This window comes from Diadema antillarum, unplaced genomic scaffold, assembly GCF_040938485.1.
Source record: "Diadema antillarum isolate AM-2024a unplaced genomic scaffold, OU_Dant_1.0 seq00000957_RagTag, whole genome shotgun sequence".
Lineage (NCBI taxonomy): Eukaryota > Metazoa > Echinodermata > Echinoidea > Diadematoida > Diadematidae > Diadema > Diadema antillarum.
Window position 1 is genome coordinate 232,688 of NW_027271805.1, and position 16,669 is coordinate 249,356.

Here is a 16,669-nt window from a genome sequence, read left to right on the forward strand (position 1 = left end):
AAATAAAAAGTCCCGGGTAAAGATCAGACCACGAACAAACAAACTCGATTTTTTTTTTTCATCGTTACATGATTGAAAACACAACTTAACAATCAATTTTTGACCCTGGGTCTCCACATTGAATTGGACAAATTGAAAAGAGACTCTTCAGAATTAAGAGATATGAAATCTTGGGGAAAGAAAACATCACACATATCAAAATGATACTTTTTATATGCTCGCTCATGAAGGAAAGGTCTCAAATAGGCTAGTGTGGTCGCCTTTTTCCCATCTTCTCCAATTTCTAAGCTTTATCATCTGGTTTAATATCTAGTGAAAAACGGTTTATCCTTTCCACCGACGCGTCGACCCTGTTTTGCACTTGAGCCTGCTCCTGGCTGCGCTTTCCAGTAATGAAGGGCCGTAGTCATATAATTTTATATGCATTATACCGATTTCCCACTATCCATTATCTAGAGTCCATTTATCACGTATAAAGGGAATCTACTTCCCACTTGAGAAAGGAACCCGACTTCCACCAGTCACTGCTTCCCACCAGTGCAAGGCACGCCCTCTCAAAGCCGCGACTGCACTGGATGAGTGCCTTCTCTGGCATACATAGTACACAACATGGAATCGATAAACAATGAGGAAAACTGTGCAGCAGTACACAGTAGGACGACCCTTATACCATGCAGACCAATCCGAAGAGCTCCGGCTACAGATTAGGCTGCAGAGTACAACATGATTACCTATTTTAAAGTATTTCCCTAACATATCAGAAAATATGAGCGTTGGTGAAGGTCATATTAACCAAGCAGAATTTCCCGAGGCTGCTGTACAACAGGCCAGAGAGGAATACAGTGCAGGTAACGTCAGAATAAATACCATATCACTCCATTCTGTGGGAGCGAGACAGCGGTGGATCATCTGGTCATTCAGTCCCACTGTACTCTATTGGTGTTAGTAAATTGTCCGTCATGTCCCGCTGCAGCATGCAGAACATAACTAACTTGTTACACTTTATAGCTGACAGAATTTATAGCAAGAGATCTAGTAAAAGTTAATGTACTTTATTTTTATATCTACATACAAAGCTAGGTTTGGTTATAGGAATGCCAGAGCATTATATTAAGCTGAAATCGAGCTTTATTAAAAAGCTTGGATATAGTAGCGTCTATTTAGTAAATTTACGTGAGCAGAAATTTATTCTTCCTAGTTGAACCAAACTAAATTTACAAAGATGAAGATTGAAGGTAACCTGTGTGTACATGTGAAGGAGAATGCAAATTTGCAGTGTTTTCCAAGAGTCTCATATAATTTGATCCTTGTGAAAGTAGTGGCACTGTCTGCCATATTATCCCTAAGACCCTAGATCAGTAGATCCCTAGCCAAACTAGATTTTAGACTTTGTAGATCTAGACATCTCCTACAAAGTGTGTCGAAACTTTCACAGAACAGTGTTATCAGGTTATGTGTATAGTTATACATGTAAATTTACAGAATGACCGTGCATCACAAAACCAACAAAAAGTTGCACCCCCTGAATAATTTTTACACAAGGACTCGAAAAGGAGAGACGGGTCGACCAGGTCAATTTTGACATTTCCACATTTTCTGAAAGAACTAATGGATCCTTTTACCTTATTCTTGAGTTTGGGATCATAAAATGAATGGGAAAGTGGATTTTCAGCAGTTTTTCTACAACCATTTATTTATTTTTTTTTTTAGAGTAGTGTGATCAGGTATGTCTTAGAGGCACATTTCTATTACTTGAAAAATCCTTGTATATACCCTCCGCTTTTCAACTCTGATAACTTTTGAAGCATGATGCCACTGCTTTCAAAGTTGGTGTTAATCATGGACAGAATGTGTTAATAGAGTATGCTCAATTTCAGCATAATCTGATAATCCCTTCATTGTTGTTGCTTCAGTGATTTACATCCTGTTTTTTGTCCCATTCATCCACAGGTATCACTGCTTACTAAAGATTAAGCACTTGAGTAGACCCTGTACTTCAGAGCCTCTTTTCTCGGTTTACACTTTTTCAGAGTGTGTGCTTCCTTTCCAATATTCAGATAAGTTAGGAGAGTCCAATTGAATTGAGTTATACATCATTTTAGAGCTTAGAGTCTGCTTTTTCAGAATTTGCCCTTAACTAAAAATCCATGTCTGGCCACTTTTTGTTGGTTTTGTGGTGCAGGGTCACATACCACGGTATTATAATGTACAGTGTAAGTCTACAGGTGCAGGCAGACTCTCTGAGTGCTGATGCAGTTTTGTACTCTCTAACTTGAATCATCACACATATCAACCTACACGCATGTAGAATACACCTAGAAGTCTTAGGGTTAGGCATGGGTTGGTTAGGCATTTAGGGTTTGTTGTTCATATAATCAATGGGAGTATGAAAACTGCATAACAGCTCCTACTCTCTGCTATATTCCTACATAGCATTGTAGTTTTGTATTTGTGTGTAAATAACATTTCTGACTGAGCTGATCACATTGCCTGTGGCATACTGCCACTTAGTGCAAGTGAGTGTCTTTGACCCTCTACTCTGCTAATACAGTACTCTCCGCATAATCGGGTAGGCTCGAGCAGAGTGTTTCTTACCCAATTAAGCGGAGTACCCGATTAACAGAAGAACACGTCTCACTCACAATTGACACACACAATGTGTGTGTACATGCATTTTACACTGCACCAAACACCTACACTGTATGCCTGCACGGCACATTATACATAACTTACACTTGCTCAGTCATGAACAATAATTTACACTCATTTTATGGACAAATATGTCTTCAGAAAACTTTGTCGTTTGACTGTAGGCTCTTCGCTAGAAAACATGCAGGCATGTTCCGAAATGAACACGTCTCTTTGCGTGCACTAGTCACGTAGAACGTCAGGTTACTTTTCGAGAAGTGACCGGGGAATTAGGAGCTGGTGCATGGCCTGATTCTCGTTGCAAACTTATCGCATTGTGAATGTCGCTGCGGAGCAAGGGATGAGCGCAAGTGTGTTCAACTCCTGTCTGTCTATGCAATTGTGAGTGCCAGTTACACGTGTAATGTTCGTTTCCGTGTGTCAAGTCGGTACTTGTACATGTGTTTTCATGTTTAATCACTCCCCAAAATAAATGATGAGTCTTCTTTGCAAATTAAGCAGAGAATGCAATTAGCCGTGGAAAAATTGACATTCGTGATTTCTTAAAGTGTTATATCTGCGATAAAATGTGGGTAGAAATAAGATTAGAAGACAATTATTTACCCGTTTATCCGGAGAGGCAACCCGATTATCAGGTAATTTTTATGTGCATTGGAACTGATTTTGAATTCACTACCCAATTAAACGGAGCACCCGTTTAAGCGATACCCGATTACGCGGAGAGTACTGTATCTAAATTATGAATTATCTTTAAAAAAAAAACAAGACTTTTCAAACAGTCTACTCTCTTTGCAGACTGTTTAGAGATTTACAGCACTGTACTAAGTATCAAGCATTTGTGAATGAAAATAGTGTAGTCTAGTACACCTGTAACTTTGCTCTGTACAGGAGGATTTTAGTATCATGGTCAGAAACATGGGTTCTCATTCCATTTTCTATGCGATGAGTATGCAAGAATGACTGTACAATTACAATGCATGGTGGAAATTAGGGACTTATAACCTACAATGCATATTGACAAAGTGAAGGCATGAATGTTGTTGATTCTGATACCATCATGCAAGAGCATCCGGATAGAAGACATTTGTACTCAATTACATCAGAATGAACATACGTGAAAGTGCCAAATTTATGCTGAGTATCAGGACTGTGGACATGCTCAGAGCCGCCAACTGTTATGTTTGTGTGATATTTAGTGTCATTTCTTCTTCTTTTTTTCATTCATATAATTAATAGGAAGATATGTCTTAAAAGAAAATACGATTTAAAAAAAATAAAACTTTGATGTACATTATAGCATGCCATATATGAGCAGTTTTTCCATTTTTTATGCAAAATATGATTTTGCCTTCAAATTTTTTTTCTATACTGTAAATTTTTGTATACCTTTAGGCTTCATTGTATATACTGTACATATATGTGTACACACAATTTACAGTTGATAATATGAATACTCTATACTTTTTATTATATTATTTTTTTTTTATTCCTGTGCTGTCTCCTGCAGCTTTTAGGGTGACAACTTTGCATGCTGAGTATCTACAGTATATGATGAGATCACAGATGAGTGCAAGAACTCCATTTTATGTTCTTACAAGGAAACTCTTGAATCTTCCTGTTACGTACGACTTGTATAACAGTGCAAGCCACTTCCCAATGTATTTCATGGTGGTCTGAACACGGGACTGGGTTAGTGCTCCCAGTGTCACAAAAGGGTCTGAACAATACTGTACTTTGGCTACATGTCATTAAAGCCATTAAACCGACCTGTAGATAAATGATCCTGTCAACCCAAATTGATGTTTGAAACTGGAACTAAACACAGAGGTTTCAAGTCTGTATTCAGAAGCTACCAAAGGAACACTTTATACCTGAGCATGGTTTGAATGCATGGCTGCAAAGTCTTCCTGATTTTGCAAGAGACTTCCCAGAATCTGAAATTTCTTTTCATGTCATGTCAACTGAGTACAAAATCCTACCTGATTGCAGGTGTTATTTTAGCTTATTGACATGCATGTCATAGATAAATTATCTCCCTTATTGATCTGTGAAATCTCCCTGATTTTTGATAATGTGTGAATGTTGGCAGCCCTGTGAATGCTACAATGTATACGAGTACTTGACTTATATCAAAGTAAAAATATGAGTGACATTAAAGGAAACCAAAACCCAAATATGAATTTGGATTGAGTGAAAGTAGCAATATTAGTAGATCATATTAGCTGAAGTTTGATGAAAATTTGACAGTTGGTTAAAAAAGAACTGAATTTTGAATCGTCAGTGCTGGATAAGGAGACTACTACAGTTCATGACATTATTGTGGACAACAATATTAAGAAAATCTATGGAGAATTTCACAAAATTTCATTTTTCATGGCGAGTAAAAACTCCATTGATGAGCTACTGACATGTTAAGGGTAATATTTTTCCCTCTGCTTTCTGAAAGAGGTAAGCCAAGTGCTCTTTTATGATGCTAAAAAAGTGAAAATATGTTGAATATTCTTTGTTTTCTGTATTTACATATTATTGTCCACAATGATGTCATGAACTGTAGTAGTCTGCTTGTCCAGCGATGACAGTGCCAAAACTTTAAAAATTCATAGCTTTTGAACGGAATATCCAATTTTCCTAAAACTTTCACTGATGAGATCAACTAAGTGTATTATTGCAGCTTTCACACAATCTACATCTACGAGTGGGTTTTGGTTTCCTTTAAAAGATAGAGTCAAGAAAGATGCTGACATGTCATACAAATATAGTACATAAATCTTCTTCTCAAAAGGGTTGGTAAAGAGGCTTGCCTGAACTTGGCATTTCTTGCTTGACATTTTCATAGAATATGTCATTTGGCTACGGCAGCCCCATTTGCCTGAAACGTAGTGTGCTGTGGGTAGATGAGACATTCTCTTGTTTTCCTCCCTCCTTTGCATTCTAGTCTTGTTTGTTCCAGTCCTCACCCCATTGAACATATACAATGTAGCTATCAGACGCTGTTCTCACGGCATCTGGTCAGGCTAGACTATAAATTTTTTCAGTCGCGTCCCTCTGCGGACAGCCTCCAAGTTTTGTTACGGCAAAGTTTTGTCGTATTTTGTTGCATTCACTGCATGTTATCACTACATGTAAGATTCTTCAATAGCACCGGGACTGCTGTGGCAAATTTTTGGACAGTGTAAAAATCTGACACAGCATCCACGACAATTGCAGCCTGTCGCGTTCGCCTATCCTGTCTCACCATGTTGTTTCAGGTCCATCCCATTTTGTCCACGGTGGCATGAAACAGGGCTGCTGTGGTTGGCGGGAACATGGTGTAAACGCAGCTTTACATTCCATTGAAGAAATGTAAGAATGATGCAGTTCTGTATGCAGGTGTAGCAATTAGGGAATTTAAAAAAAAAAAAAAAATGTTCATATACAGCTTCACACTTTACTGTTCCATGCACTCTCAAAATGTATGGAATATAATTCATGTTAATGCTGCACCAGCAACCATAGCAAAAGATCATAGTACCATTACAAATTACTGGTAATATAATTCTTAGTCTTGGAAAATCCAGACAATATATTCAAAGAAGCCAAGAGAGATGCCAGTGTTGCTTTTTCCATTTCTTTGGGCATGACTTGTCCTCGAATTTCACTATTCATTTGTATGATATAGATTATTTCCAAGTGTTTTAACGACAGCAAACCAAAATGAAACAATGTTTTTTTGTTTTTGTTTTCTCTAGTTCTGTCATAATGTTTCTACAAGTAAATCATATTTACAGACACTCTCAATATCTAAATGCTAAGTCTTTTCATAGAAGGATATGATTGGGGCAAATTGTTTATCTGATTCTACCTTTTAAAGAAAGTGCAGTTCAAAGGAAGATCACATCAGATGTGACTTTTTATTGTCAAGTTAACAGTCAAGTTTGTGCAAATATCAAAATTGACTAGAAAACATCATCAGTTGGTTATGATCCTCTCAAATGTAAATTTTATCTTCCCACAATTCAGTTTCAGTTTCAGTTTCAATTCAAGATTATACAGAGTGTAATGTGTCAGTTTATTCCAAAGCAATTTCAGCTACCAGATATTTTTCTCTATATCAGAATTAGAAGGTACTGTTTACCATTGGGAGCAGTGATTTAAAAAATGTTCGAGTTATCGCATTTGATTATGTATACTAGGTCAGTTGTACACAAAACATCCTACCACAAATTTTTCACAATAAAGCCTAAAATATAAGGTGATGTTACTATTTTTCTTACTAAACCATAACTGTTGACCATTTAGTCTAGCAGCAATTATATTATACTAATGTGCACATTTTGCACATTTAGCAATACTTAATGTTGATTATTATGATTAAATTTTTTACATTGGTTGTTTCTATCCCTAACTCACATTTTAGCACTAGAGGTGGGTTTTTGTTTCATCTTGCAAATGGTAAATAATGCCTTTAAAAGAGATTTCATAATTAATTTTATTTTTTAAAGAGTATTTATAAGAGAAAGATGTAGGAAGAACAGTATAAAGAAATACAAACTTTGTGAATGTTGTGAAATGATAATTTCTTAAATGATGTAGCTACATGTATACTGTAATCATGAATACAATATTTTATTTGTTTGTACTTGTATTTTGAATTACCTTATGTGAATAAGTACCTCTTATATACCATTCATGCTTAACTCTGTGATTCACCTCTACAAGTATATTGTAAGAAAACAAGAAAACATAATAACACAAGGACAATGCAAAACGAAAATAACAGTAACAAAACTTAGGGGAAAAATGCATGTGATGCAGTGATGCAGTAATTAATAACTGACTGTGTGTACCTCCAGAAAAAAAAAACAAGAAAAAAAAAAACAGGAGAAACTTCTATGTGAAAGTTTGAATGTAAAGACAAGAATAAAACAGAAGAAGAAGAAAAGATTCTTCTTTTAGGGAGTTGCAGATTAGATCTATACGCAATATGCAAGGTTGCAGTCATGTCAACCATCAGTAATTATGTTTATTCTCTTTGTTCTTGTCAGAGCATGCATGAGGTTCAGATCTTCAAGGCATTCTTTATTCTACGTTTGTTAATGAGGAACTCCACTGTTCCATTGCAAAGCACTTACAATGCACTGGATTTCCTATGAGGAAGAATGTACTGAAATATTGTGTAACTGGTCAGTTACTGATACTATACTCATGTCAGTACACTGTGTAATATGCATGCATACACCATGCGTACATGCCTGCATGGGTTGCACTGTGTCATGGATAGACACTGTCCCTTTGCATATATCAAAACTGCCAATTTATTTTTATTGTCACCCTTGTTCTCTGTCCATCTTTTGAAAGTTGATTTCCTGTTTAGATCATTAAAGGACAAGTTCACCTTCATAGACATGTGGATTGAGTAAATGCAGCAATATTAATAGAACACATCAGCAAGAGTTTTAGGAAAATCGGACAATCCGTTTAAAAGTTATGAATTTTTGAAGTTTGTGCTTAGTCACTGCTGGATGAGAAGACTACTACAGCTTGTGTTGTCATATGTGTACAACGATATAAAGAAAATATGAAGACAATTCAAGATATTTTCACTTTTCTCGCATAATAAAAGAACACTTGACTTCCCTCTTTCAAAAGGCAAGGGGGAATGATATTACCCCTAACATACGTCCGTGACGAGTCGAGGAAATGTGCACTTTTTTCAAAAAGTAAAATTTTATGAAATTCTCTTTATATTTTCCTTATATCGTTGTACGCGTGTGACATCATACACTGTATACTAGTCTTCTCATCCAGCAATGACTGTGCAGATACTTTAAAAATTCATAACTTTTGAACGGATTGTCCAATTTCCCCCAAACTCTCACTGATGTGTTCTACTTATTTTGCTGCATTCACTTAATCCACATGTATATGAAGGTGAACTTGTCCTTTAATTGATGCACATTGTACAGAGTGCATACACTATGTCTCGAGTCCTCTTACTACAACTTCCTCACCAATTGCAAATAATCCGTATTATACAGTGCGTATCAAAAAAAGGTAATCCAACTTTGGAGGGTTACTATTTCATAATTTTCAGCAATGGAGAGCGAAATGTTGATTGTGATTCCAAGAGTGAGTGTTAATCGTGAAGGAACAATGAATATCTCACTGAATGGGTAAAAGTGGTCAAATTATCAGGCCAGCCTGACTTCAGGGTTTGTGCTTCTTCTACCATTCTATGGTCCATAACCTTCAACATGGCCACATTGTCGACAACTTGGTCACTCCCACAAAAGCTAACCCATTATCCATTTTTCTCTCTTCATATTCAAGACATGGTTTGTTGCTGCGAGCTATGTGTTGAATATGATAGAGAAAAATGGACTGTGTGGGTTGGTATTTGTGGGAAGTTATCAAACAGATGGCCATGTTAAAGGTTATTGAGCATAAAATGTCAGAAGAAACCCTTAACACAAATCCTAAACACTATTAACCTGTATTTGATTCGTAAGGGCTGGCCTATTTGGCCACTTTCATTGACAGATCTCATACATTCAGTGAGACATTCATTGTTCCTTCATGATAACACTCAAACTTGGAAAAAGTGCAGTGTGTCATTAGGCGTTTTCACATCAGCCCGATAAAAATCCAAGCTCGAGATATTTTTTAATGTCACAAGTCAGAAAAATAGCGCGCTATTTCGAAACATCGGGCTGATGTGAAAACGCCTATTGTTGTCTTTAAAGTCCATGTGCTCAGTCATGCATGACATTTGTAAACATAATTACAATTGTAGGTATCAATAGAAAGAAGAAGAGTTCTTCTTTTCTCAAAACCAACATTGAGCTCTCCATAGTTGACAATTATGAAACAGTAGCCCTCCAAAGTTGGATCTTCTTCTTTTTGCATGTACACTGTTTTCTGTTACAGTTAATTCAGCTCTGTTAAATTAAATTGAGATTGCATACAGTGTGCTTTGATCTACAGGGCATATAAAAAAAAATGTTACACTTTTTTAAAAAAACGTCTAAATTACATTTCAAAATATTTGGAAGATTTTTTCATATTTATGGATGCCCAATAGTCTCATCTATCAAGTGCAATCAACAAAACAATTTTTTTTCACGCTTGGCTGAACACTGACGCTCTTTGTCCAGAGTGTGAAAAATGACTTGCACCAAATTGAAAGAAGATGGAAAATTCAGCCAGCAGTACAAATAAGTGTCCTCATTCAAACAAAGTGCTCTTTTGGTCACAGTTATGATTATGTTATGATAGTTATGGAAGGTTGATTAACAACATCAAGATCTTTTAAGCACAGTTATCGCAGATCATGCACAAACATATATCAAAACCACATGCCAGTCACTCAGTCAAGAAGAAAAGTACAGAATTAATGCATCCTCAGATCATTCAATCAATCAATCAGTCAAGCATAGCCAGGATATGATCTTGGGGGGTGGTTACTATGCGAGGGAGCGAAGCGACTGAACCCGAGCGAGCGGAGCGAGCGAGAGGGAGGAGGGTGTGTGGGGGGGGGGGGGGTGTCCCCCCTCCCACGGTGAGAACTTTTGGCATTTTGATGTTGTAAATAGTGCAATTTGATGCATGTTTTTGCATGTTTTATCGGCCTGAAACGGCCCCACTTGTTTAAGGTAGCAGGACATTTTGATGTTGATTATTATTGAACAATTTGCCCATAAAGTGGTATACCATTTAAATAAACTTCTTGTATTAATTCTTACAATGAATTTCATGAACGCTGTCTGTTAAGCAATCAAACAGAAAAAGGCATGCACACGAGGATGTACATAAGGGATATTTCCGCTTGTGCATCATCTGTGTGTATGTACAAAGTCTAATGAGGTAGAGGGGGAGGGTGTGGGAGGGGAATGCCCCCTTCCGCTCGACAGAGCTTTTGTTTTTTTAGAATTGAAATAAAGCGTTCTGAAGCACACTTTTTGTGGGAAATTCAGAAATTTTCATTCCCAAAAGTGTACTTACTACTAAGTATATCGAGAGGACCAATAGATGGGAGGGTGGCAAGATACCCCTCCCATATTCGAGGGAGCTTTTTTTTCCCATTTTTAGAACTGAAATTCAACAATCTGTCGCACAATTCTGTTGGAATATCTGGAAATTTGTCAATAAGAGAAGTGCAAGTCTGTGGAAGGAGACATAGCAGGATGATGTGTGAAGGGATAAGCCCTATTCTCCCTCCTACATGAGGGAGATTTTGTATTTTCTGATTGCAGTTGAATGTTTTGGTGCACACATTTTGTGGCAAACAGGGAGAAAGCGTGGGAGAGTGCTATCCCCACCCTTCCCGTACGAGGGAGCTTTTGCCTTTTTAAAATTGTAATTGAGATATATCGTATACGCATATTTAATGGAATATTTGGGAAATTATCGAAAGGGTTGATTAAAAGGGGATATTCCCCTTGTACATGAGGGAACTATTGTTATACCCCCGCCAAACGAAGTTTGAAGGGGGTATATAGGAATCAGCGGACGGTCGGGCGGTCGGGCGGTCGGGCGGTCGGGCGGTCGGTCGGGCGGTCGGGTGGTCGGGCGGTCGGTCCGTTGCAAATCTTGCGTCGCGAACTACTTCCTCAGTTTTCAACCGATTCCCATAAAACTTGGCACAGATGTGTGCCTTGGGTTGTAGATGTGCAAGACGTATTTTTTGACAGTACCCAAAAGTACGTTTTCATGGTAATGGCATATTATGGGCAAAAATGGGTACAAATCTTGCGTCGCGAACTCCTCCCACAGTTTTTGATCAATTTTTATGAAATTAGGTACAGATGTTCATCTGAATATGTTAATGTGCAAGACACATATTTCCACAGTGGCAAAAAGTGCGTTGCCATGGTAACGGCATGTTATTGGTAAAATATAGGGCAAAATGCTTCATGGCAAAACTGCTTCATCAGTGTTCTTCCAATTCTCATGGAATTCATATTGAATGTTTGTCTTAGGATATAGGTCAGCATGACGCATTTCTTTACAGTGACAAAAAGTATGTTGCCATGGTAACAGCTCACATATTATGAGCCAAAATGATGGAAAATTTTGTGTTGCAAACTACTTCCTCAGTTTTTGCCCAATTTCCATGAAACTTGGTACAGATGTGTGACTTTGGTTGTAGATGTGCAAGACGCATTTTTCGACAGTACCCGAAAGTATGTTGCCATGGTAACGGCATATTAATGGCAGAAGATCAAGGAAAGATCTTGCGGATTTAACTACTTCCTCAGTTTTTTGACCAAAGCGTATGAAATGTTGTTTTGACCAAAGCTTATGAAATGTTGTTTGGCGGGGGTAGTGTATAACCAGTCGCTGTAGCGACATTTCTAGTTTTTTTCGGAATGGAAGTGATAAGTCTTGTGCACTCAGAATTATTCAGAATCTTAAGGGGGGCGACTGCCCCCATCGCCCCCCCCCCCCCCCCCACTTTTTTTGTTATGCCGGTGCTTAGACGGGAACTTTATGTAAGGGCGGAATCTTTGGAAATTCTAATTCATGGGGTGTTGTGATTTTTTCCCTTTTTTTCCCACTAACTCAAAGTGTGTGTGTGTGTGGGGGGGGGGGGGGGGCTGCAGCCCCCCCCCCCTCCTGCAGATGATGCAGGTACCCCCAGGTGGGGTGGGGTGGGGGGAGGGGGAAACCCCCAAATTTTTTTACCAAAACAGAAATCATCAATGAGAGAGGGGATTATAATTGGTGGTGGTGCCCATTGGGTCATAGGATAGGACCCGATTGCCCAAAGTTAGGAGGAGGTTGCCCCAGGGGCCTGCAGCAATCTCCAAATATCAAGAATTTTGGAGTAGTTTTCGTAGGTGGTGCTTTGGTGAGCACAGGGGTCTCTCATTTTTTTTTTTCATATTGTAGCTGTTATTATCATATTACTATCAACATAGCTTGTGAATAATGAACATTTTTTTTTTCTCAGATTAACTAAATGATGTCTAAAAAAAGAAATTCAGTGCTCAGTGTTTGTGGTTATCTGTCATAAACCATGCATGACTCATCAGTTGATAGAAAAGTGAAGCTTTGAAGGTTATTAACTACCCTCTTCCTTTATCAGACAGGCAACGGGGTACCTTTGCTGGCAGGATATGGTCTTAGTTCAAGACCTTGATTGGCAGCATATGATATTTATAGTTTTAGTGACACTAACTGGTTGATTTTATTTTCGTACATAATTCAGACAGTAGAGCAGTGCTCAACAAAAAGTTTTGATGATCACTTGTAAGAACAGTGTTTATACATACAATTGTACTCCTAAATGCCCATAAACATGCATACAAAAACTGCTGGCAAGTCACAAATCTTGGCAATATTTCCACAGATGGAAGCAAAATGCTGCCATGTAGTAACTACATTGTAGCAAACAAATATAGTACTACAAATATCACCCTTAGTAACGCTGCAGTCATAATAGCTCATCTACATAATCCCATTATTCCCATGGAATTTCATCTCATTGTATTATATAGCATAGCACATGATAGCAATGTGTTGAATATTGAAATTCTATTGTCTTCATTATTTAGAAATGAGAAACAAAGATGTCCCTTGATCTCTCTCTCTCTCTCTCTCTTTTTAAGTGATCAGGGCAGAATTTAGTAATCTAATCTTAAGGATTATTTTGTCCCACGTGAATATCACATTTTTATTTTTGGTTACATACAGCTATACTTCATTTTAAACAAGTTATTCTAGTATTTAAAGCATTATTAGTACAGTGCTGTTGTAGAATCTTCCCATGCCTATGAAATCATAGAGCCAGTGCCCAGTAGGTTAAAGTAAAATCTTCAATTAGGTTTATGGGAAGAGTAGTGTCTAGCGCTGTTAAGAGCAAAGACTAGTTCGGGCAGAGGGATACTTAAAATGATATCCCTAGCAATCTGCTCAGCAGTCAGTCAGAAGTGTGTCTCGAGTCAAAAGGAACAGCTCCCTGGTACTCCATTGTGTTCAAACAACTTCATTCACATCCTGGTGAGATTAATGGCATCCAAAGTAAAGAGGAAAAGTGAGTACTGTATTAATGCCGTGTGTTCATTATCAAGTTAAGGGTTGTGGTAGGAAAATGTATTTCAGCGAATTTAATCGGATTGTTGGACTGTGTAGTTGCTGCACTAATTTCCTTGGAGAGAGGGATTTGGTATCTAGACCAGCTTTATGTCTATGGATATATGAAGAGCCAGCTGAAGATGGCACACTCTGCAAGCAACAAATTTGGACATATATTTCTTTGTGGAGTTGTGATTGTAGCATGATTTGTTGCCTCATAATTCAGGCATCGTTGTGAGCTCCACATCTTTGTTCCTGTGCACACATGATGAAAGTGTATATATTTGGTAGGTAGAAAGGGGCTATATGCTGTGCTATAATGATTGCTGTGCACAAAGCAGTTACTCATTTTGTCCAGTTGTACATACAGACCTACCACTTTTCTCAGTCTTGTAGCATGGACCTTCTGTTATCTATGATTTTTTTTTTCACCTTAATGACTTACCCTGCAGGTTGTGATAATTTCTGTGTTCATCATTTTTAGTAAGAACGTTTTAGGAGAGTCAGAGCTGTTTTCTGACTGGAATATTTGAAGTTAAGCCAACAGTATTGAATGATAACTGTATGCATCACACATTGTTAGATTGTGTGGATCACTTTAAAAAGAAAAAAACAAACTTGTGTCTTGGTGTGAAGATCAAACATTCAATTATTTTTATTATTTTTATCTTCTATATACGTGTACCTTCCCCACAAACATAGTATACATGTATGGCAGGCATTAATCAGAGAGCAACATTTACTTGATTCTTGAGCAAACTGTCCTTGGTTTTGTGATATTTCTTGTGAAATCCCATTCTCTCTTAGGGAGGTTTACAGTTTAGGAGAGACACACCTCAAAAAATTGATCTACATGTATGCTGCATACATTATCTACTTCATGTAGGACAGGAGTGGCTCCAATTACAAGGTTGTTTGTTTGTTCGTTTTTAGACATCCACACTTTGAGGAAGAACTGTGATATGCCAGCATTTCATATACTGCATTAGGAATATTCTGCAGTTTTTTATTTCCTGATTGGATAGTCTCATGCTGCTTAAGTTGCAAAAAAAAAAAAAAAAAAATCTGCAGTTTATTATGTTTGATCATAGATATACATTGTACTCAAAGTGTTTTATTTTTTCTCATTAAAGTAGAAGTCAGTATTGTAAAAGAGCAATGTACAAAACAAAAGCAATAGTCAGTGAAACTGTCAGTGGAATCTGAATAGTAAAAAAAGAGAGAAATTTTGGCCATTTTAATGTTGATCGTCTCATCTCAGATTGAAAGAAAAAAGTTCTTAGGGGCCTTGGCAAACATAAAGGCTTGCAACAATCATACGCAACTGTTTCATCATCTCATTAAGTGAATGAATACATTAATCATCTCCAACGACTAATTTCTTAATTTGAGCAAGTGAGTATTAACCCTTGGTATCACTGTAATGCATTTGTCTTTCAGAATAAACCGTAAACTTAACCATTTTTAAGTCTGTGTAGTTGTCCAACATATGCATATTTTGTAAATGCTTTGTTGTTAATGTGCAGTGATGATGAGTTAGAGAAGCTCCAAAACAATCACTTTTCAACCTCTTGCTCAATTTAAACCCCTTCTCATTGACTTTTCCTCCTATGATCCACAAACTGCACCAATTTGTCCTTGCTATCTCTGTGAATACATGCAATATTTCCATCTAAATCTATCCCCGTAGCAATGTTGAAGCTGCTTTAATACAATGGCTTGTCTGATGGGCTCTAAGAGAGGATGTATGTACAATGTACTTTGTAGATGGGAGGCTTGGGTGGCACACATTGGGCTATAACTAGTTTCTTCCTCTCTGTGTTCTCTAGACATAGAGTCCCTTAGCTCTTCTGTCTTTAAAAAGATTGAGAAAATGTGAATATGTGGTTTACATGAACATTCTTTATATTTACAATTTAACAAATCTCCTTTTCAGATTCTATGCAAAGACAATGAGTAGCCTTACAATCTTAGACATACAGTAGATTATTTTGCACTTTCATGGTTGTTTGTTAGAAGAGTTAGGTGTATGACTGTTTTTCTTTGACTCATATTGTTTTGATGGGAAGTGTCTGGTACTCACAAGACCATGCTACCTGATGATATGAGGGACACCATGTTCCTGAGAGTTGTGCTCATGTGTCAAAGAGGGATTCTTCTCCTGAATTGTACCATGAAAGTGCTAATTAGTTAAGGAGATTAAATCAGATGTGTGTCACAGATGTACAGAAATAGTCCATCTGAAAAGTGAACAGTCTAATTGACACAACCGCAAATCCAGATTACATACATGTAGGCCAAGGTGTCATGTGTGTGTCTTAACTTTTTTTCAAGATAATAGTGAAGTCCATGTAGGAAAGTCCAATCTTGTGTCCAGTTGACCCTCTATAAGCACATATTTATAAATATACTTTTCTCTTTTTCTCTTACCCTTTTTATTAGCTGAAAGGGTTGTGATATGTCAGTAATGGAGGATATAAGGTACATTTGTAAAGCGGGTTTGATTTTTTTTCCACCCAACTCTGCCTTTGTTTTAATATGATTTATATATGTGTATGTATTGCCACTATTGATGTACTGATGATTTGTTGTTGTTGTTGTAATGATTGTATTTTGTTCGTGTTTTGTATATATAGATGTAATTTATTTTGTCTCACTGTATTTTTATCCCTGTAAATCAGACGCAACTCAGCCATTTGGCTGCGAAGTTTGATTATCAATAAACCATTCAATCAAACTTACTAAACTATACATGTAGGCATTTGGGGGATTTTCAGGAAGTACACACACATACTCTTTATTTCAAAGATCTTTGGAAGTTCGTAGATCTATAGAGAATTTTTGTTATAGAAAAATTATGCAGTGTTCTTTTTGTAGTCTCCTCTTGTGAAATATTTAGTAGATATTTGAGTCACTGAATGACAACATTTCAATGCAGCTGTACATATACTTTTTCCTGCTGAAA

The 16,669-nt window shown here is 37.3% G+C and overlaps 1 protein-coding gene across 1 annotated transcript in view; it reads left to right on the forward strand.

The window, feature by feature from the left end:
• Positions 1–664: 664 nt before the first annotated feature.
• LOC139741852 (uncharacterized) overlaps positions 665–16,669 on the forward strand; it is a 47,074-nt gene continuing 31,069 nt past the window's right edge. The window contains exon 1 of the mRNA XM_071652429.1: positions 665–848. Within this exon, the coding sequence (XP_071508530.1) occupies positions 767–848 (82 nt within the window). The 5' untranslated portion in view covers positions 665–766. The remainder of the gene's footprint in view (positions 849–16,669) is intronic.